The sequence below is a fragment of the Abramis brama genome, assembly GCF_963993115.1.
Source record: "Abramis brama genome assembly, chromosome: 21".
Classification (NCBI taxonomy): Eukaryota; Metazoa; Chordata; class Actinopteri; order Cypriniformes; family Leuciscidae; genus Abramis; species Abramis brama.
The window spans coordinates 8,237,252-8,261,695 of record NC_139983.1 but is presented as its reverse complement, the minus strand read 5'-3'; the positions used below and the strand labels follow the sequence as shown (position 1 = coordinate 8,261,695).

Sequence of the window (24,444 nt, the reverse complement as noted above, 5' to 3'; positions counted from 1 at the left end):
AGAAGGGAAAGGCTGTCTCCAAGCAGAGGATGGCCCATTGGATAATGGATGCCATCGCCCTGGCTTACCAAGCACAGGGCGTGCCTTGTCCACTCAGGTTGCAAGCTCACTCTACTAGAAGTGTTGCATCCTCCTGGGCGCTGGCGCATGGCGCCTTGCTAACAGATATTTGTAGAGCAGTAGGCTGGGCACATTCGCTAGATTCTATAGTCTTCGTGTCAAGCCAGTATCCTCCTGTGTTCTCACCTCAAGTGGTCAGAGACACAGAGAGGCCCCTGCTTAGTGTCAGCTTGCTGCACCTAACGGCGCTTATTCTCCAGAGAATTCCCGCTGGGCAAAGCCTGTTGAGTCACCCGCGGCAGATGGACGTGGCGGAGCGTATGGCGCCAGGCCTACATCTATGAGAACCGGTACTAGGCTGGGTGCCTGTATGTGTGACCTCGAGGGGATCCCATATGTGTATTCTTCCATGGTAAACTTCTAAACGGAAGCCCCTTTCTTTCCCTTGGGAAAGCCCCCTTTGTGAGGCTGGAACCATCCCCGAAACATTCCATATGTAGTTCGGGTTAGTCCATATGTAAAACTCCACATAACTCCCTGTGGGTAGGATGTGGATTCCTTTTCCAGTGGATCTTAGTGTTATCCAATAGTCTCACTGAGTGGTTCATGCGGAACAGCAGTGATTGACATTCTATGCTCAAGCCCTGTCCCATCGACAGCCTAGTAGGCAGGAGGGATCAGGAGGCTTACGCAAGATGCTCGAAGGGGGCAGCAGCTGTGGCGGTTTGGTAGAGATTCCTATCCTATTAGTTCCCTGAAGGAGGAAAAAGAGACGCCACATCCCGTCACCACAACTGCTGTACCACCGCTGGGTGGCCGAGTCACCGGCTTGGCTCCTCAGCGAAAACCTGAAGATGTGATCACCCACTGCTCATTATATACAGGGCTCGAGACTAACGACGTCCTATCATTCTGGGGACGATAGAAAATGTGTTTAGGACGAACAGAAATATTCTCCAGGACGCCTACAGGACGTGTGTTCATTTATTACTAGCCTATTAGGGTAACTTACTTAGAAAATGCCAAATTTAACCGACCAAGCACTGACTACAACGGAGCGCGTCTTCTCATGCTGTTACTATAGTTACTGGCCGGTTACTCACCCGGAGACTTGTTTCGCGGTACATCTATCACATGGCTTAATGACATCGCAAATATGTTGCGCTGGTTAAACACGAGACGATAACTAAATAAAAACTAGTTTTGAATGACAAAAACTATGACGAAAATCTATTGACATTTTCGTCAATGAATAAAAACTAGACAAAAATGATAGATAGTGACGATTTGGGAAGCGATCCAGTCAGAACTGATGTCCTGCGTTTGTGGTAGATGCGCACATTTGTACTGTAACGTGCTGATCTACCCAGCGGCACACGGGTTGACATGCGCTGCATGTCTCATAAAACGTTAAAAAAATGTAAACGTCTGGGAGAATGAGTAGAGCAGACATATAGATCTGAATAAGAGTGACGAGGCAAAAAAAGAGCTCAATTCGGTACGGTTTTCTGTGCGCACACACCCGACCCGAAGCGTGCAGCCATGCACATAGACACCTATACAGCGCGCGAGTACTGAATTGAGCTCTCTTTCGTGTCTGAATGGACAAATACACACAACATTATGTCGAAATGTCCGTTTTGGAGAGTATTCACGTAAACTATGCTGGATATGTCTTAAACAGTTTTGAGTGTATCAGATGTGCATCAGTGCAATTGGATCCGCATGTCTTTGGACATGATCCGATGTCTTAAAGTGACAGTGGGTAATAAACCTAATGCGGTCTGTGTCCTTAATATTGATCAAGCAACAAAAGAACGTTGAGCTGTATGTATTTTTCTCTTAATTTTCGTATATGTAAAAAAAGAAAAAGGAAAAAAAAAGATTTGTTCTGCATGAATACAAAAAAGCATTTAACTCCTGTTATTTTTTATTAAATCTGGGTTTTTTTTTACCTGTTTACAGATAACTACTTTGAATGGAGCTAAATAAATATAATAATATATATCATAAACATGTTAATGGTGTTTTTATTATGTGACTAACAACTAACAACTATAGATGATAATAACAAAGTACAGAAATAACATGTTTATTTTGGGACGGTTGAAATTCACTTTAGGACGGTTCAAATTGTTTTTCAGGACGGTTCCAGGACGGAGGTGAAAAAAGTTAGTCTGGAGCCCTGATATACCTGCGCTGCGAGGCGGAGCAGCTGATGCAATTATCGCATGCCAATGTGCATTGGCTCGTTTAGTTACACTCAAAGTAGATTGGCCTCTCTAGTGAGATTTCTATTTGTCTGTCAGTCCGACGTGGCATCTCCGTTCCCTCCTTCAGGGAATGAGGGTTACATACGTAACCAAGACGATCTTTGAACTAGGGGTGTGCCATATCATACCGTCCACGATAACACCGGTATAAATTTGTACATGATAAAAAAGTGTCATATCGTGATATCAATGATATAGCGACAAGATGGCGTATGGTGCATTTACTTTCGCTAGTGCACACAACAACAACACCTGTCTAACAGTAAGAGCAGCATGTCAAGCCTCCGATAACGATTTAGTACCTAAAAAAGGAGCTAATTCAATAGTATGGAAGTGATTTGGTTACAAGAGGTAAGACCTCCAACAAAGCACAATATTTAGCAAAATATGCAAGAAAACTGTTACCGCTAAAGGTGGAAACACAACAAACTTGTTTAACCACTTGAAGCAAAGATTCACTTTAGCATGTAGATTGTATGAGTAGCTTAAATGAATCCACACTGATTTATAAAAATCAAATCAATCATTTTAAAACTTTCTCTGAGACGCAATTTCACAAACCCCGTGAGTGTTCAGCGGTGCCTCTCTCTCTCTCTCTCTCTCTCTCTCTCTCTCTCTCTCTCTCTCTCTCTCTCTCTCTGAAAATGGGGTGCACAAGGCAAGCGTCAAGCGCTGCAGGCGTCGATGCTACACTCTCGCGTTTAGGAGTCGGGACATGACGGAATTGTCACTTGCACAATTGGGCCAGCAGTGCATAAAGTTTATCATTTTCACGTCTTTTTAAGTCTGATCAATTTAAACATAGAAGCAATTTTAAACCATCCAGTACTCGCATCCACATCCAGTACTCTGAGAGATGGTTTTCTCTGTGAGCATACATATAGCAAAGCCGCCTCACAAACAACTCGCGAGTAACTAAAGTTATTTTTCGCGGATTATATCGCTTTAATGGGGGAAAAAACACACAAAATTGTGTCAAAATTCCGGTCTTGGTTAGTATACTCGGTTATAACACAGTCGGTTATGTCTTAAATAAGCATAAAACGCATGTGACAGTGTGACAGACAGTATAATGTAAACAGTAATGGATCCATGCACTAGCTCTAAAAGTGATTGCAGCCATATGTGTCTGTCATTAATGTTGTTGTCAAAACAACAAAACAAAAGATAGCTTTAATTGTAAGGAATCAGAATTAATAGCCTATGTATTTAATTTAGTCAGGACGCAGGACTAAAATACGATCAGTGTTATTTTACATTTTATTACTTTATTTAGTTTCTGTAGTATTTCTGGATACCTACCCAAGACCCATTAGACCTACCCAAAAACTCTTCTCTTTATTTCTCTTTATTTTTATCTTTATTATTTTGATTAAATGTTTGCTACTTTTTTCAATTTAATTCAAAGATTGAAATCAAGCCCCAATGTAAAAATGCAATGAGTGAGCAAACATTTTCTATATCGTCATAAATATCACTATCCCAAATATTCTTGAAATATTTTGATATAATTTTGTGGCTATATCACCCACCCCTACTGTGAACATACTTTAAGTAAAAGCAAAATTTGGATTTATTAATTTTTAAACAACCACATTTCCCATTTTTTAGGTTTCAGAAGGTTTTTGACCAAACAGCTAATCAAGAGGAAATCTTTGAGACCATTGCAAAGCCTGTTGCTGATAAGTGAGTTGACTTTTTTTTTCTTCTCTGAAAAATTGATGAAGCATGCTTTTAAAGCATAACAATTCACAAAAATGTTTCTTTTTAAATGAAAAAACAATAGATATGTATACTATTCAAAAAATTATAAAAAGTTTTTGGACACAAATGTGATGAAACATGCCAGTAGTTAATGTACTGAACTACATCTTTAGGACACCTATGTACTGTACATCTAGTAAAAGTAACTTATGACTAAATTAAGGATCACTTACATGCATATGTTGTTATCTATACAATAAAGCTTGTATGTGTGGCTTGAGTGTTCAACTATCTTTTTGAGGCCATTTTAAGATACTGACATAAAATCATTTAGAGGCATGCAGGTATACTTCAGCCTGCACTGCAAAATCATGATATCATCATCAAGTTAGAACATCCTCCATTTCCCTCAGTAAACATAGGGTCTAATCTCACTGATGTCGCACATACACTTTAATTTTAAGCTCCCTTTTAAGTTTAAAACCCATCCCACAATGAACTCTGAGGTATGATAGTTGTTTGGCCTGAATGTGGACCACACAGTGACAGGATGTGAGTTGAGATGAAAATGATTAATGAAGCTAAGCTGTTATAGCTGTTACATGTCTTGTTCCCTTACCACTGAACAGAGTGCTGCTACCCCAGCAGATGAGGCTTATAAATTTATCAGCAACTTCATAGGGTCTCTTCTAAAACTTTAAAGGAGGCCATTGTGAGAGTTTGGAGTTTTTGTCTCATTAGACAAGTGTGAGAAGCAGAAGACTCAAGAAAAAGTCATCTGTCTAGGAGAAACATTTGAGATCTTAAAGGGATCTCATTTTTTATTTTTCTTTACTCTGGGAAGTGTCCCCGGTTCTGGCTGACATATACAGTGAGGAAAATAAGTATTTGAACACCCTGCTATTTTGCAAGTTCTCCCACTTAGAAATCATGGAGGGGTCTGAAATTGTCATCGTAGGTGCATGTCCACTGTGAGAGACATAATCTAAAAAAAAAATATCCAGAAATCACAATGTATGATTTTTTAACTATTTATTTGTATGATACAGCTGCAAATAAGTATTTGAACACCTGAGAAAATCAATGTTAATATTTGGTACAGTAGCCTTTGTTTGCAATTACAGAGGTCAAACGTTTCCTGTAGTTTTTCACCAGGTTTGCACACACTGCAGGAGGGATTTTGGCCCACTCCTCCACACAGATCTTCTCTAGATCAGTCAGGTTTCTGGGCTGTCGCTGAGAAACACGGAGTTTGAGCTCCCTCCAAAGATTCTCTATTGGGTTTAGGTCTGGAGACTGGCTAGGCCACGCCAGAACCTTGATATGCTTCTTACAGAGCCACTCCTTGGTTATCCTGGCTGTGTGCTTCGGGTCATTGTCATGTTGGAAGACCCAGCCTCGACCCATCTTCAATGCTCTAACTGAGGGAAGGAGGTTGTTCCCCAAAATCTCGCAATACATGGCCCCGGTCATCCTCTCCTTAATACAGTGCAGTCGCCCTGTGCCATGTGCAGAAAAACACCCCCAAAGCATGATAGGGATGGTGTTCTTGGGATGGTACTCATCATTCTTCTTCCTCCAAACACGTTTAGTGGAATTATGACCAAAAAGTTCTATTTTGGTCTCATCTGACCACATGACTTTCTCCCATGACTCCTCTGGATCATCCAAATGGTCATTGGCAAACTTAAGACGGGCCTTGACATGTGCTGGTTTAAGCAGGGGAACCTTCCGTGCCATGCATGATTTCAAACCATGACGTCTTAGTGTATTACCAACAGTAACCTTGGAAACGGTGGTCCCAGCTCTTTTCAGGTCATTGACCAGCTCCTCCCGTGTAGTTCTGGGCTGATTTCTCACCTTTCTTAGGATCATTGAGACCCCACGAGGTGAGATCTTGCATGGAGCCCCAGTCCGAGGGAGATTGACAGTCATGTTTAGCTTCTTCCATTTTCTAATGATTGCTCCAACAGTGGACCTTTTTTCACCAAGCTGCTTGGCAATTTCCCCGTAGCCCTTTCCAGCCTTGTGGAGGTGTACAATTTTGTCTCTAGTGTCTTTGGACAGCTCTTTGGTCTTGGCCATGTTAGTAGTTGGATTCTTACTGATTGTATGGGGTGGACAGGTGTCTTTATGCAGCTAACGACCTCAAACAGGTGCATCTAATTTAGGATAATAAATGGAGTGGAGGTGGACATTTTAAAGGCAGACTAACAGGTCTTTGAGGGTCAGAATTCTAGCTGATAGACAGGTGTTCAAATACTTATTTGCAGCTGTATCATAGTTAAAAAATCATATATTGTGATTTCTGGATTTTTTTTTTTCGATTATGTCTCTCACAGTGGACATGCACCTACGATGACAATTTCAGACCCCTCCATGATTTCCAAGTGGGAGAACTTGCAAAATAGCAGGGTGTTCAAATACTTATTTTCCTCACTGTATATGCAATAATAAATGCAGCCTAACTATCCTTTACTTGGATGTGAATTATAGAAATGTGAAATGTGTTTTCCAGGTTAAAGAGATGTGTTTTTAGTCTAGATTTAAACTGACAGAATGTGTCTGCTTCCAGAACAAGGCTAGGAAGACTGTTCCAGAATTTGGGTGCTAAACAGGAAAAGGATCTACCACCTGCAGTTGTTTTTGATATTGTAGGTATTATTATTATCAGCAACAGGCCAGAATTTTGAGATTGCAATAGACAAGACCGACTTTAATTCGTTAAGAGCTTCCTTAAAGCTGCAGTCGGCAAGTCTGGCAGATTGAGGGGACTTAGCCAAAATTTTGAATGTTTACAACTCTCATGCCCCTCCCCCACTACCACCAAGCACCTTCCCATCGAGTTTGTGCTTGTCAGTGCGTGTGCACCTGATTTTCTGTGAACGCACCCGTCTCTTCAGCATCGAAGCATCATTTTCTTTTCCTTGGTTGTTTTGGACCTCCTAGCTCTGGTTGTTAAACGAGGAATTGGAAGCTTGTTAGTAGATTTTCTCTCCGCCATCACGCTTCATACAATCCAACACACCTGCAAACTTCAGGCGTGTGTATGTGATATTGTAACGTGTGCGAGAGGGGAGGGGGGATCTGTGGCATGTGCACGAACTGTGATTGACAGTCAGATCTCACACAGCCCTACGCTGATCGGACCAGAAGAACCGGGAGCGGTGGATTTTTGCAAAACAAATAACAGGCTCCATGTGGAGGTAGAAGTGCAGGTTTTTTTCTAAAACCGGCTGATTTATGTTGTTCTGTCAGAGCATAGTGTCGGTTTCAGTGAATATGATCAAAAAAATCTGCTTGAGTTTGTTTACTAAGTGTGCAGGGAAACCACCAAGTAGAGCATTACAATAATCTAGCTTTGAGGTCAAGGTCACTTTTCTGCATTTGTCATTGAGATCATATGTCGAAATCATGAGAGTAACGCCCTGCATCCTAATGATATCTCCCATGCTAATCATAGTAATTCTGCACCGAAGAGCGGATTATTTTCCGAAGGGGCCTTCTACGACCACTTAGCCAGTCGTACTTCAGGCCTTCTTCCCTCTGCCGTTTCAATCATCTGAGAAATAAAGGCTTCATTTATTTTGTCCAGGCTCTAAGGATTTACGTTAACTCCTCAGGCCAGTGGCACAAATCGAATCAAGTATTGGTACACTTTGGTAAGCAATGTTTATTGCACTGGATCACAGACGCAATTTCTCTAGCCTGTGAGGCGTCCAGGCTGCTTTTGCCCCTAGGAGTTAAGGCCCACTCTACTCAGGGTGTGGTATCCTCTAAGGCACTATCTAAGGGTGCACCTTTGCAAGATGTTTGTGCTGCAGCAGGCTGGTCCTCCCCACACAGAAGGTTTCATAAGGTTTCACAGTAAAACTTTTTGATGTAAATTTACAGTTTATTACTGGCACTTACTGTATTTTTACAGGACTACTACTGTAAACACCATTTACAGTATAGTACTGTTATTACCAAATACAGTATGCTGCAGTAATATTATGTATTTTACAGTATTACACTGTTTTGTCTACAGCAATTCATTGCATTTACAGGGCAACAATGTAATTACTGTTTTTTAAACTGTACATAGATTGAATTTGTCATAAAATAATTAAAAATATCATACTTTTGTTATTTGTTATGGCAAAGGAAATGGAAAACAACATGCTCTGAGTTTTAAAACGTATTGTTAAGGAAAAAAGTAGAAAATTGCATTTTATGGACACATAAGCTGAAATGTCAATATTAAAAAACCTTTCCCTTTGTTGATTCTTAAACCATGGCAAAGTGCCTAAAAAGCAGAAAAGAAAAAGAGAAAGAGAGACAAAACAGTAGTGAATATAATTATAGAGGCTATGTATGACTCTTAAAAAAAAAAAAAAAAGGATTAATTTCTTATTTTAAAGTTTTTTTGGATAATTGTATTAATATTACACTTTTTAATTAAAGGGGTGGTTGATTATGATTTCGCTTTTTTAACTTTAGTTAGTGTGTAATATTGTTGTTTGAGCATAAACAATATCTGTAAAAGTTACAATGCTCAAAGTTCAAAGCAAAGAGGGAGATATTTGCTTTTAAAGAAATCGCTTTTTTAAGGACTACAACGAATGGCTGGTTGGGACTACACAACATTCTTCCCAGGTTAGTGACATCACCAACCCTAAAATTTACATAAACCCGCCCCCGTAACACGATTTATAGATTATCAAGACAGAATATGCTAATCAATGACTAGAAGATGAATTTAGAACTACACATAAGTAGAGATGCACCGATTGATCGGCTGGTGACCGGAATAGGTGGGTTTCAGTCACGTGATTATGATGACGCGCGAAGGCGGGGCGATTTCAGATGGAGGGCAGGAAGTAAACACGGAGAATACGTCTATGGAGGAAACCGTTGCGGAGTGTCCGTATTGTCCCTTTAGCCGATTTTTTGACCGTCCGTTTACACGTTTTTTCAACTCTGACCCATATCCGATTCATGTGTTTACACTTGCCATACTATCTGAAACACATCGCGCATGCTTAAAGGGTTAAATTATCTTACACAGATGGACGAACGCGAAATATGCTTGATCCTAGCTCTGCGATATATGCGAAGTTCGCCAAACATCATCATGATTATGAGGCGGAGGAGGATGAAAAGTGCCATCATTGCACATATGCTTCAGTTATTGTGTGTGAGAGAGATCTCAGGACTGGTGGGAGCATATTGTGTTTAAAATATTGGCTTTAACCGCGGAGACGTTGCCTAATGCCTCAGATAATCCGATCTGCCTGTTTACATGACAGTCGCACTGGCACATATCCGATTTATTTCCACATATGAATGAGGCCTGAAACCGATCTCGAAATATCCGAATGCATGCGTTTTTTTTTCCTGTTTACACTGTCATAGAACACATCGGATCTGTGTCACATATGAGCAAAAAATTAGAATTGGGTCACATTTCACTGACAGTAAATGAGTAAGTAAATGAGCATTTAACGACAACCTAATGCTATATAAACACAGACACAAAAAACACGTTGGCTAGCTAACATACCTCCGACGAAGTGATCGCTGCAGACACGGGCATTAACAGACTCTGCTCCTCCCGACTGCAGACGTAACTTACGTTAAAAATCCACTTTTTACGGCGTTGTTCTGTGAGCTTTTTACATTTCTCACCTTTATGAGTGACAATCTTCAGTACTCTATAAAAACCCTTTCCCTTTTCTCGATTAGAACGATTGGAGCAGCCGTAAACTACACAAAACATTGGCATTTTTCAGACGGCAGATCCTCAGCTATTTCACTTCCTGCCCTCCATCTGAATTTCGCGCTCTCGCGATGCAGCAGCGTGACGTCACGTGAAACCAACCTATTGGCCGATTTTCACGTGATCGGCCATGATCGGCGACCGGCCGGTTAGTCTGATATATGCTGATTTTATGCTGGTCAAATGCACCCGGGCGCCGCATGATTAACATCGCGCAACATCAGCATCACACGTGCAAACGGAACGCAATAGGAAACCTTGTGAATTACGCCCGTTTCACACCGCAAGCGTGAGTGGCGCATGAGCAGCGCGTATTTTTTCCGCCGTGCATGTTAATCAATAAGTGCATTCACACTGCGAGCAGGAGCAGCGCGTGAGCAAGCAGGAGCATCACATGAGCAGCAGTGAAGCACAGGTTTCGGCGCTGAGTCTATTTTTGCTGCTGCTCACGCTCAATTAAAGTGAAAGCACACTTTTGATGGACAAAATAAGTATTATTTCACACAAAAAGTGCCCAAAATGCACAGAATTTGCATGTCTAGTGTGTTTTAACAAGAACTGGAGTAGGCTATGTCAGAAAATAATATTTATAGAAAATTTACCCATTTAAACTTGTTTTTATTATTCAGTTTGGGTAAAAGTACTATATGGTGTTTTATAAAAAAAAATAAAAAAAATGAGTAAACTAGTCAGAATATACAGTATAAGCTTTCTTTTAGTTTAATTTTAATTAACTTTTAATTTCCCACATCAGGAGTAATTTATATAGTTCCATTTTATAGCAATTATCTGTTCAAAACAAATTCTATGTTCTATGCAAAATGTTCTATTAAAGAAAAGATAGAAAATAAATATTTGTGTGTGCTGTAAAGTGGTTAGAAAAAATGAAATCGGAATCGGTTAAAATCGGTATCGGCAGGTCAAACTCAATGAAAAATCGGAAATCGGCCAAGAAAATTGTAATCGGTGCATCTCTACACATATCTTCTGTGGTTTTTAAATGATCATGCTGTTGAGATTGTACATCAAATAGTTTTTCAGTCCAGCATGTTGATGCAAAGTTCGAATTCAGTCTCACCGATAAGGCAGATAAATGAGACAGATACAAAATCCAGCAACACATTTCGGTCCCAAAATCTAGTATACTCAAAAATCCCGGGGTTTGATATGAACGTGCAAACAATTGCCGCCCCATGACGGTCTGTTCGCTCCTCATATACTACCATCTTCCTCTATAGGATGACGTGTCATTGCGCTATGCGAGGTCACCCTCTGAATCTCGCGAGAGTTCATTAGAGTTACAGACCTATACACGTAAAAACAACATCCCATAAAGACATTATAATGACTACCAATACATAGGTCAATCACAATATAAATAATCTACCCCCTATGAGGCTTTGCTACACATGTTTGTGCTTGTCCTCTTCAGTTCAGCCCACTCATTTTCTATAGGGTTTAGGTCAGGGGACTTGGATGCCCATTGCAGAAGCTTCATTTTGTGCTCAGTGACCCATTTTATGTTGATTTTGATGTTTGCTTTGGATCATTGTCCTGATGGAAGATACAACCACGCCCCAGGAATAGATTTGAGGGATAGATTTTCTAGCAGAAGCGGTCAGGTTTAGATTTTTTTATCTGTTGGTATTTGATAGAATCCAGGATGTCCAGGACCTCCAGCCAAAAATAGGCCCACATCTTTAAAGATCCAGCAGTATAACTGTGGGCACTTTTTATCCCTTTGTGCACTAAAGCCACCTGGTGGGTTTGCTGCAAAATACTCCTGTGAAACAAGAAGTCATGGCTGGACAATTTCATGTTCCTACACTCAAAAAAATGACTCATTGGACAAACTCAATTTAATTGATGGCAGGATTTCCATCCAATAAATATGTGTAGCCCCAACTTATAAAAAACTAATTCATGCAATGAAATGTAATTAAGTTGGTCCAACTCAATTTTGACTAACTTAAGTGAGTTGGTCCAACTCAATTATGAGCAACTTAAATGAGTTGGTCCAACTCAATTTTGACCAACTTAAATGAGTTGGTCCAACTCAATTATGAGCAACTTAAATGAGTTGGTCCAACTCAATTTTGATCAAATAGTTTAGATGAAATGGATACATTTAAAAATAAGTTTTATGCTTCTTAAACTTAAATTAGAACATTTCATTGAAAAATCAATTAGGAAATCCTTATTTTGTACCCCATAGAGACAAGAGACAAATCTTGATCGAGATGTTTTTATTTAAAACTCAATAGTGCAATAGTTATTTAATGTGAAAAGTACTTAGAAAAATGCAAGTACACATTTTAAAGCCTTTTTCCAAACATGTACAAATGTCTTTGTTCTTACTGAACACAAAGGAAGATATGTTAAAGAATATGGGAAACTGAACAGTTCTGGGCCACCATTGACTTCCATAGTAGGAAGAAAAAACAACAACTATGAAAGTCAATGGTGGCCCAGAACTGTTAAGTTTCCCATATTCTTTAACACATCTTCCTTTGTGTTCAACAGAACAAATACATTTATACAGGTTTGGAACAACCCCGGGATCAGTAAATGATGACAGAATTTTCATTTTTGGGTGAACTATCCCTAAAGACAAGAACGACTAAGTAGAAATACACACAAAAAGTGTGTAAGAAAAAGCATGTAAGAGTGTTAAAAAAAAATAATAATGTGTGGTGTGTGTGCGTGCATAAGTATGTTAATGACTCAATATACAACAATGTATTCTCAAATAATTCTCATTGTGTTCTCAAAAAAAGTGCACATCTCATGCAAGCGCTTTTGCACCATCTGATGGTGAGGTCGACTAACAGCAGATGGAGAGTATGCTCGGCAATCTTCTGCTTTTCCTGCAGTTCCTGGACGTCAATGTTGAATTTACTGTCGAATTTGAACCACTGAATTTGTGGAAGCGAATTTGCAAAGCGAAATAAAATGGACCGAAAATTGCCTGTTGAACATTATTGGTTGTATTTTTAAACAGTTTGAATATTTTGGAAGTGAAATATGAATGGTGAATATGGATTATTGAATTTTTAATAATGAAAAGGTGTTTGAAATGTTTTTAATTGAAATATTCACAGCTTAAATATTCAACCATGTTGAATTTCAGCCCATAAAAATGCAAGCCCTAAAAATACAATGCATTAAAATGCAAGCATGGTTAATGCAATGCCTAAGTTTTTTCAAGTAGTGCAATTCAACAGGCTTTTTATTTCAAAAACATTTGACATTATTTTACTTCCATAGAGCTCTTTTGTATTACACATATTTATAGTGACACATAACACACAAATAGCACAGTTAGCAATAGTTTCCTGAGAATGCCACAGAACCATGAGATGTCATGAGAACCTTTCGCATCTTTCCATAGTGTGCTGGCAGGTTATAATGGCACCATCTTTGCCTATGGCCAGACCGGAAGTGGGAAGACCTTTACAATCACTGGAGGTGCAGAGCATTATAATGACAGAGGGATCATTCCCAGAACTCTTTCTTACCTTTATCATCATATCAGCAAGGTCAGTATACATGTTCATATGTCATGCTGGAACCATGGATTTAGATGGTGAAGGCTGGCAAATATTTATGCGAAGCATTCTGTTATTCCAACTGGTAGTAATATTTTAGTTTTTAGTTAATAATTGGTCTGTTTTTATGTACTTATTAAAATAGTTGTATATCTGTTTGCAGGATAGCACTATGGTCTATACAACCCACATCTCTTACCTAGAAATCTACAATGAGGCCGGCTATGATCTGCTGAATCCCCAACATGAAGCACCTCGTCTGGAGGACTTACCGTCAGTCTCTGTTTTTGACCCTTGTTCTTTTTCAATTCTCATAATTGTTGATTAACTTAACTCTTCATTATATCAGATCTGATCTATCGTGATATGGGTCAAACTACTTTGAAAATAGACAATGCCCACTTCTGAGCACACAAGCTAAACTTTAAAGGAGTAATGGCACTTTAAATCCACTGTCACTGTTACAATACTGTAAGCAGTATTGCTTCTCACTTTTTCTCTCTCTTTTTGCTGTTACCTCTCTATGTTTATTAATCCATATCTTTGTTCATATTTCTATTTCTGTGCAGTTCAAAAGAAAAGATGTTAACAGTATAAATTAATATGTCCAACCGGCTAACTTTTTTAACCTAACTAACCGGCAATTTTTTATTGATTTCATGTTAGTGTCAAAAATAAAAGAAAAAGTTAAAATATATTGATTGATTTGGTATCCATCTCTGATTTGTTTTTATATTCAGTGATTAACAAACTAACAGACCTTGAATCCCTTGGGTGTTTGATTATTATTTTTTTTCAATAGAGTTGCTTACTTTTTCATGTTGTTTAGTTTATCACTTAGCCTCATGTGAGCTCGTCACAACAGATGACTTAGTTTTTGTTGTAACGCAGACACTTCTACAAAAAAGAAAGAAAGCATAATTTTAGATTATTAGTTATTAAACTCAACCCTTCCTTCTGGTTCTGTTCTCACTCTCACTCTGTTCTCACTCCACACTCTCATGAATGTTCGAGCTTCAGTACAAGTTTTAAGCATTGTTGACAGAATGCCACAGATGTTGAGCTTAAAACTTCTATTATATTAACATGTAAGACAGTAAACCCAATAATGTTATCATGAGTGCAAGGATGCCGGAAAAAGGCGTTTTCTGTCCACCCACAGCAATTATGCCAAAAAAGCAAATGTGCATTGCATTGAGTAGTCCTGATGAAAATACATGCCCATATTTTTCACATTATATGTCCTCTGATTAAAGGATTAATTGTGCATGCGAGTGTGTTAAGTATGTCTCTGGCCCTGCATTCTACACTGCTGAGGTTTATGATTTGATGAATACCTACTTCCCACACTTGCATTATACTCTGTTTGCTCATCTTCTTAACGTTTTGTCATTGATTTAGGAGGGTGACAATAATGGAAGACTCAGACCAGAACATTCACCTCAAGAACCTGTCATTGCAACAGTCGGCCAGTGAAGAGGAAGCTTTGGATTTGCTTTTTTTAGGAGACACGAATCGTATGATTGCAGAGGTGAGGACATAAGTTTGTATGTAAACGTTGATTCAGCTCTCTATTGGCATCGTACTCTTTGGCCATGTTCAGTTCACATAGTCATTGTTTAGGATTGACAACTGTTTTTGTAAGACATTTTTTTTAAAGAAACAAAAAACACATTTTTTATATTTTCAATCATTCTAAGTGTGTACAAAATTTCTTTACATTTGGCACATTTTACTTATTAGATATCTCCAAACAAATAGCAGAAATCCATCCATTCTCCAAATTGCTTTTCCTATGTAGGGTAATAACAGCAGTATGTGCACACAGAGAGCCACTTCACAGGCCAGTCTCGAAATGATTTCTTTTTTGCCTTATTGCTCACTTGAATTAAGCTGATTAGCTAATCATAGTAAAGGTAATTCTTGGTCAGCTGCTCTCTCACAGAGCTTGGTGAACGGAGCACAAATAGTGTAATAATCACATGTTGTAACTGTGTTACTTGCATTAAATATTTTTTAAGACATTAAACAGAAAATATTAATCACAGAAATTAACTCGTTATTTTTGACATCACTTATATAACATACAAAAAAAACATGGGCTGGGATCTCAGATAACAAGAAAAAAAGCAAAACAACAACAACAAAAATGCCTGTTTACTCCTGTACTCTTAAGATAACAAAAAAGAGGAATAAAGTTACAATAAAAAAATAGACGGAAAACTAGTCATCATGCGAAAGGTTTTCCCGGTGTCATTCATTTCCACGACTGAACTGTGCTGAACTATGCTGAACATGTGCGGTATCTGTAACAATGAGTCAGCGGAGTTGGGATCCATGTGTGGTTTTATCAAAAGAAGCAATAGTGGTACAAAGAGTCAAGGGTCAATCATCAGCAACAGATATATCCAAGGCAACACAGGTGGCAGGTACAGTGTCAGGGCAGGCATCAAACAATATATATCCAAGCAAACGAGGCAAAATTACAAGGGCAGGCAGCCAAGAGTCGTAATAGTGAAAACAGTCCAGGGTCAAACACAAAACAAACAGATTACTAGGAGAACACTCAGCAATGTCAGCAGAGCAGGACAAGACTTTGCAAAGAATGCATGAGAAAAAGCTGAACAAATAGTCCAGGGAATGAGAATCAGGTGTGCAGGCAATCAGTACCAGATTCGGGGTAATGGGAAATGGAGTTTGAGGGAGAAAGACAATACTCAGGTGAGGGAGCCATCTGGTGGTGAGCAGGAGGAACCACAGAGGCTTGATTCGTGACAGCATCCTACTCTTTGACCATGGACAATAATTGTACCATCATATTTTATTTTTCTATGAGGCCTTGCTTTTTCCCAAAAATCTTAACCTTGGGATAGGCATTGCTCTTTAAAACTATTCTCTGGAGTCTGACCAATTCAATATTAATTAATTAAATATTTATAATATACATCTGTTGTTTACAGGAATGTGTTTATATTGCAGACAGATTCATTTTTTTTGTTTAACTATTATTTGCTCCTTTCGATGTGATATATTGTTAATTGCCTTTAAACGGTTGCATAACATTTGGAACTTTCCATGAAAAAGGTGTTCTATATTTAAAAGCAGTAAAGTTAAAAATACTTTATCTAGTGAGAGAAATATTAGATGTGTAAAATAACAGCTCCCAGTTACCAATTTCATATTTGGCCTTCGCAGTCAAAAGCTTTCAGGAGCTTTGAAGGACCTGCACCTGGACACGACAACAACGGAGTCCTGAAGTGTCAACTAGTCTCTCCCCTGTGAAGTTCTCCTTCCCTTCCCTTTACCTCTGTACAGATAAAACGTTGTCGGGATAATTCCGGTTCACGTGGCTTCACGGAAGCGATAAATAATTCTGTATTATACATTTTAAGGCCAGACAAGTAGTTTGTTGTGTGGATGCAGATGGGAAAAGGTTACCACATTCCGTGGGTTGCGAATCCACCAGGGGAAGCGAAAGTGTGGGCAGAAGGGCCAACAGCAACCTTGCACTGCCTCAGCAGGTGAGACAAGAGGGACCAAAAGCCAGGTCGAAAACCACAGAGCCGATGGACCCAATGTTGCAGAAGGCAAAAATGTCACAGAGGAAGAAGGCCCACTGGTGGAGGGAGAGCCCCCACGTGAGTACCAAGACCCAGTCGCCACCAACTCACACGGGACAGAGACAAAAACAGAGACAAAGAAACCAACTAGAAGAGGCAAGCTCAAATGGCCAAAATCATGCGAGACAGAGGCATGGCGAACACTGGACACTGACCTGGCCAAGATACTGGAAGGATCTCTGCGAGGAGGGGCGGAATCCAAGCTCAACCAGATTGGGGATGTCCTATATCAGGCCTGTAAGAACAGGTTTGGCAAAGCGACCTTCAACCAGAGGACCACCCAAAGAGAGAAGGGAAGGAGGGAAAAGGAGATTGACCTTCTAGTGCGAAGGCGCCGGCAACTACGGAAGAACTGGAGGAAAGCAACGCTGGCAGAAAAAGAGGGTCTGAAAGCCTTGTGGGAGGAGGTGAGGCAAAGTCTGTCCAGGCTTCGCAGGGCTGAACTTATCCGCAAGCGCAGCAAACGGAAACAGAAAGAACGAGCCAGCTTCTTCAAAGACCCCTTTAAGCACGCCAGACAGCTGCTGGAGGAGAAGAAGAGTGGGAAACTCAAAACCACCAGGGAGAAACTGGAACAGCACGTCCGAGAACAGTACAGCGATCCAATAAGGAACGTCCCATTAGGAACACCAGGATACGTTCCTAAGCCTGCACCTCCGACTGCTGCGTTCAACATCAAGCCCCCCAAGCTCAGTGAAGTCAGGCAAGTTGTGGAGAAGGCAGGGTCTTCATCAGCGCCAGGCCCCAATGGAATCCCCTACAAGCTCTATAAGAACTGCCCCAAGGTACTAGAGCTGCTATGGTACCTCATGAGAACTGCCTGGAAAAAGCAACTCATTCCATCCGAGTGGCAAAGAGCTGTAGCGGTCTTCATCCCTAAGGAAGCGAACTCCAAAGACATTAACCAGTTCAGAAACATCGCTCTGTTGAACGTAGAAGGAAAAATCTTCTTCTCAGTTCTGGCCAGAAGGATGACCACCTACCTGCTTGAGAATGGCTACATTGACACCAACTGCCAGAAGGCGGGAGTCCCAGGCTTCCCAGGGTGTGTAGAGCACTCTACAATGATCTGGGACCAGATCCAGAAGGCCAAACGGGAGAAGACAGACCTGCACGTCGTCTGGCTCGACCTTGCAAACGCGTATGGATCAGTCCCACACCAGCTGCTAACCTACTCCATGGAGTTCTTCCATATGCCCTCCTGCATAAAGAACATAGTTGCATCCTACTTCAATGACCTGCAGATGTGCTTTGCCCTCCAAGATTTTACCACCGGGTGTCAACAGTTAGAAGTAGGAATTGTCATGGGTTGTGCCATCTCTCCCATCTTGTTCGTGGCAGCCTTTGAGGTAATCCTCGTCGGAGCAAGACAAATGGTTGGGGGGTTCAAGCTACCATCTGGGCAGAGACTACCCCCACTGAGGACATACATGGACGACGTCACCAGCCTCCTTCAGACAGAAGCATGCACATCAAGATTGCTGAAAAGGATGGACGAGTTGATGTCGTGGGCACGAATGAAGATCAAGCCATCAAAATCACGGAGCCTGTCTCTCAGAAGAGGAGTCAGAAACGACAGCACCATTTTCGTCGTAGGGGGAGAGAAAATCCCACTCATCTCTGAGCAACCCATTAAAAGCCTGGGGAGGCAGTACACGGCAGAGCTTACTGACAAACAGATGGGGAGAACCGTGATCAAACAGCTCTCAGAAGGACTGGCAAAGATTGATCAAAGCCAGCTCCCGGGAAAGTACAAGGTCTGGTGCTACCAGCAAACACTCTACAGGAGGGTGATGTGGCCACTGAAAATGAGTGAGATCCCCTCATCCACCGTAAGCAAGATGGAAAAGCCAACGCATTCATCCGAAAGTGGTTGGGGCTTCCACGGTGCCTCTCAGAAACAGGCCTCTTTGGAAGGAACACCCTGCAGCTGCCATTTCAATCAATCAGTCTGGGCTACAAGCAGGAAAAGACCAGGCTGGTTCTCGAGTTGAGAGAGTCCGCTGACCAGGCTGTAAGGAACGCAAACCCTAAGGTTTGGACAGGCCGAAAGTGGAACGCCCAAACTGAGATCGACCAAGCCGTCATTCGTCTGCAACATCAAGAGATTGTCGGCAGAGTCCAGGCGGGAAGAGCAGGGTTAGGGTGGGGAGAAGCGCCACGGTTCTGGTCCAAGGCCAACCGCAAAGAGAGGAAGGAGATGGTGGTGGCGGAGGTGACAAGAATGGAGAAGGAGCGCTACAAGATCAAGGTCGTGTCGCAGGGCCAACAGGGAAGGTGGACAACCTGGGAGGGAATTGTCAACCGAAACATCACCTGGGCAGACCTGTGGAAAATCCCACAGGCAAGGCTCAGCTTCCTCATCCGCGCAACCTACGACACGCTTCCCTGTCCTCGGAACCTTCACCAGTGGTTCGGGAGTGAGGAAGGCTGCACACTCTGCAATACCCCTAATGCAAGCCTCCAGCACATCTTGTCAGGCTGTAAGATTGCGCTTTCCCAGGGACGCTATAGATGGCGTCACGACCGGGTCCTGAGAAAGCTAGCCGAGGTGATAGAGGGGCGGCGACAGGGCAGCAAAGGGGTACCACCAGCAGAGAACCACAACCACATCACCTTTGTCACGGAAGATGGGGGAAGAAGAAACCTCAGGCCAAGAGAAACAGCTAGGCCGTTTTCCCCTGACCAGGAGTGGAATATGAGAGTTGATCTCGACAGGCAGCTCCGTTTCCCGGTCGAGATTACTGCTACATCTCTCCGCCCCGACATAGTGGTGTGGTCTACCAAGGTAAAATCCGTGCTCCTCATTGAGCTCACAGTACCAGCGGAGGAGGGGATGGAGGCCGTCTATGAACGTAAGAAGGCCAAGTACTCAGAGTTGACTGCTGAGTGCCGGGAGGCTGGCTGGAAGACCTCCATCTATCCAGTGGAGGTTGGATGCCGAGGCTACGTGGGGCTGTCAACCACACGCCTTCTGAGGGACGTAGGAGTGACCGGAGGGAACCTAAAGAAGGCAACCAAAGAGCTAGCGGAGGAGGCAGAGAAGGGGAGCTTTTGGCTCTGGCTGAGGAGGAAAGACAAGAGCTGGGGAAAGAACAACGAACCCCGATAACAGCCGCAGAGGGTAATATCAGTCAGCTGCAGGGGGTGACAGGGAGACGTCCCTGTCACTGCTCCGCCACCAGGAGACGTTCCAGGATTAAAGGAGTGAAACGTTGGTGAATGGTGGTTCCTGGCTGATGACCCTGCAGCTGACCCATGGGCACCGGAGGAGGTGCGACCGGCAGCAATGCCTAGTAGGTGTTCCATCTACCTGTACATTTCACTGTTGAGGGTTGGTTTGTAAAGAAGGACTACACGCCTACGCACATATATATTTAAACGTGCATACCTATAGACTAAACACGTAATACGCATGTGCACGCAATCAGCGTTCTCACAGGATCACGTTTTTAAGGTTTGCACAGAGAGAACTTAAGGGTTTTCTGTTAGAACGGTGTCGTGTTAGTGGCCCCAAAGTTAATAACGAATGATCGAAACAATCTATGTTGTTAAAAGCGCTATATAAATGAAGGTAGTAGGTACAAGAAAAATAGCTTAGGAGGAGTAAATCCAGTAGATCCAGCTTTGAAAAAACTGTTGCCCCTTGCATGTTCTCAAGAGTTGCTGGGACATATGAAAGTTGGAACATGAACTTAAATGTGATGTTGTTAAGTGCTTGGTAATCAGTGAAGGGCCAGCTGTCTTCTTGGACACAATGAAGAAGCTAGATACAACAGGTGACTTGAATGGATAAATATAGCCTTGCTTTAATGTCTCACTGATATACTTCTTCATCGCTCATTGTTCAGGCGAGGACAGGGGATAAACTCTCCCAGATGACAAGGAAGCACCTGGAAGCCGGTCAATGGTTTAGTCACAAGGGCCATGAGGAGGAATTTGAGAGGTGCACTTGGGGCTAAACACATTGTGGAACTGTCGGTACTATTGTGGAATAGAGATGGATGACTTAATAAAAGGACTCTCAATGGTGATGGTTGGAGAGAGCTCGTCACCAGCTGAGAGGGAGGAAGGTGTTGAGCGAACTTTAGACAGCTATGGAAACATTGATTTCCCTGGCACAGATCTCGTTTGTGGACCAGGACAGCACAGGAGAATGTTTGATGAGCCAGGGACGGCCAATGATGAGGTTTGAGCTGGTAACTCTGCCTAGCACCAGCAAAGGAATGGTTTCAGAGTGTAGGGTGCTGGCCTGAAGGGTGAGATGAGCAGTTTGGAAAGCATGGAAGCTTGACAGCATTATAATATGTACTGTAACATTTTCTTAGTTTAAGAGAGTTTGAGGTCTTTAACTTCTATCATTATATCCTAATGCGTTATTTAATGTTTAATGTGTTCCAACAGTGTGTTATTTTTAGATTCAGAAAATAAACTACTCAAAAGTCACCATATACAAGTTTCTTTGGGAGGATAATTTAATGCTGTAAGTCATCTTGAGTTTTCTCAGGTGTGCATGTGATTATACTTGTCATCAACAACATCTGAGGATAAGGATAAAGACTCCTTGCACTTTATTACAACAGACATATTTATTTAATATAATTTGACCATTTTATTGTTATTTGCTGTAACAGTAATTCATTCATCCCTGGTCTCTATCTACATTTCCATATTTTTGTAGACTCCCATGAACGAGGCTTCTACACGGTCTCACTGCATCTTTACCATTCACCTGTGCAGCAAAGAGCTGGGCTCAGCCACGGTACGGTGCTCAAAGCTGCACCTGGTGGACCTGGCTGGGTCTGAAAGAGTGGGAAAGACAGGTGTGGGAGGTCAAATCCTAACAGAAGCTAAATATATTAACCTCTCCCTGCACTACTTGGAGCAGGTAGGAGGACTTTCTTTGTTACAGATGATTTTTAAGGTGCACTATGGAATTTTGGTCTCTCCGACACAACCTCTGTTCAAAGCATAGAATCACAAGTTACTTGGAGAATTGTTTTATGTTTCATGTTGTGCATTCAGCTCTTTTGCGAATGGTTTGAGATTAACCCATAGTTGCCTGTGATTTCCATATCTGAATAGATCTGCATTTATCTGGTCTGGAAATAAAACCAAACTGCAAAATAATAATATAAACTAAACTAAACACACTAAAACATTGAAATATGCAAATTCTGATATGTTTATATAGCCTACTCAAAACAGACAGGGCAAGCTAACGCAGACAAGTGAGCTTACCACTTTTAGATGATATGTCATGTTTGTCGTCGAGCTGTGGAAAACTGTTGCTTGCAAACTTTGCATTCGACCTTTTTCCTGTTATCAATTTTAACAAAATGCTGCCACACTGTCGATTTCTTTGTTGTTGACATATTAGAAGAGGACTGACTATTAAACGCTCTCACAATTAAATAAATAATATTCAGCATCAAACCTTCTATGCTCGACGCTCTCTCTTGGGTTGGGCTAATCCAAAAAAGGTGAAAACAAGGGGGGTGTTTTGAAGACAGACTGTTACAGTGAAACAAGGGTACTCTGAAAACACCCCCATTAGCAGTTAGTGCTTTCCACCTGATGAAATGAGCGCGCCTCAGCGCGGCAAAACTGATGAAATAAACGCGGCAGAAAATCGACCGATTTTTGGTCGAACCAGAACGTATCGACCAATTAATCGACTAATCGACTAGGACAGTACAGCCCTAACTGGGGCCCTATTATTAATTATTTTATGTAACATTTTTAGTTTCAGGAATGCTAACCTTAAATAATGCTATATTTAGACCCAAAGAGAATAGATTCTGTTTTACCTAGATGTAATAAAAGCATATTTTCAGACAGCCAGTCCTTCACCTTAACAAGCTCCTCACTTAACTTCTCCTGTATTCTATTTGTCTCCTTATCTGCAACTACTAGGGCAGCATCATCATATATCATCATAAAACATATTACACTCACACACCTCTTGTGTGTGCATATATATATATATATACACACACATATACATATATATATATATATATATATATATATATACAGTACCAGTCAAAAGTTTGGAAACATTACTATTTTTAATGTTTTTGAAAGAAGTCTCTTATGCTCATCGAGCCTGCAGTTAAAAAAACAAAAAACAAAAAAAAAAAACAGTAATATTATGAAATATTATTACAATTTAAAATAATGGTTCTCTTTTTTAATATATTTTAAAATGTAATTTATTTTTGTGATGCAAAGCTGAATTTTCATCAGCAAGTACTCCAGTCTTTGGTGTCTTATGATCCTTCAGAAATGATTCTAATATGATGATTACATTTTAAAGTATATTAAAAAAGAGAACCATTATTTTAAATTGTAATAATATTTCATAATATTACTGTTTTTTTTTTGTTTGTTTTTTTTTTTTACTGTAGGCTTGATGAGCATAAGAGACTTCTTTCAAAAACATTAAAAATAGTAATGTTTCCAAACTTTTGACTGGTACTGTATATATATATATATATATATATATATATATATATATATATATATATATATATATATATATATATACAGTGAGGAAAATAAGTATTTGAACACCCTGCTATTTTGCAAGTTCTCCCACTTGGAAATCATGGAGGGGTCTGAAATTGTCATCGTAGGTGCATGTCCACTGTGAGAGACATAATCTAAAAAAAAAAATCCAGAAATCACAATATATGATTTTTTAACTATTTATTTGTATGATACAGCTGCAAATAAGTATTTGAACACCTGTCTATCAGCTAGAATTCTGACCCTCAAAGACCTGTTAGTCTGCCTTTCAAATGTCCACCTCCACTCCATTTATTATCCTAAATTAGATGCACCTGTTTGAGGTCGTTAGCTGCATAAAGACACCTGTCCACCCCATACAATCAGTAAGAATCCAACTACTAACATGGCCAAGACCAAAGAGCTGTCCAAAGACACTAGAGACAAAATTGTACACCTCCACAAGGCTGGAAAGGGCTACGGGGAAATTGCCAAGCAGCTTGGTGAAAAAAGGTCCACTGTTGGAGCAATCATTAGAAAATGGAAGAAGCTAAACATGACTGTCAATCTCCCTTGGACTGGGGCTCCATGCAAGATCTCACCTCGTGGGGTCTCAATGATCCTAAGAAAGGTGAGAAATCAGCCCAGAACTACACGGGAGGAGCTGGTCAATGACCTGAAAAGAGCTGGGACCACCGTTTCCAAGGTTACTGTTGGTAATACACTAAGACGTCATGGTTTGAAATCATGCATGGCACGGAAGGTTCCCCTGCTTAAACCAGCACATGTCAAGGCCCGTCTTAAGTTTGCCAATGACCATTTGGATGATCCAGAGGAGTCATGGGAGAAAGTCATGTGGTCAGATGAGACCAAAATAGAACTTTTTGGTCATAATTCCACTAAACGTGTTTGGAGGAAGAAGAATGATGAGTACCATCCCAAGAACACCATCCCTACTGTGAAGCATG

General features: G+C 40.9%; 1 protein-coding gene across 1 annotated transcript in view; it reads left to right on the top strand.

Moving 5' to 3' along the window:
• Positions 1–24,444, top strand: part of kif6 (kinesin family member 6) — a 118,800-nt gene that overhangs the window by 15,823 nt on the left and 78,533 nt on the right. Inside the window, exons 3-7 of the mRNA XM_084097666.1 lie at positions 3,945–4,019; positions 13,190–13,337; positions 13,510–13,619; positions 14,748–14,877; positions 21,648–21,854. Coding sequence (XP_083953792.1) covers positions 3,945–4,019; positions 13,190–13,337; positions 13,510–13,619; positions 14,748–14,877; positions 21,648–21,854 — 670 coding nt within the window. The remainder of the gene's footprint in view (positions 1–3,944; positions 4,020–13,189; positions 13,338–13,509; positions 13,620–14,747; positions 14,878–21,647; positions 21,855–24,444) is intronic.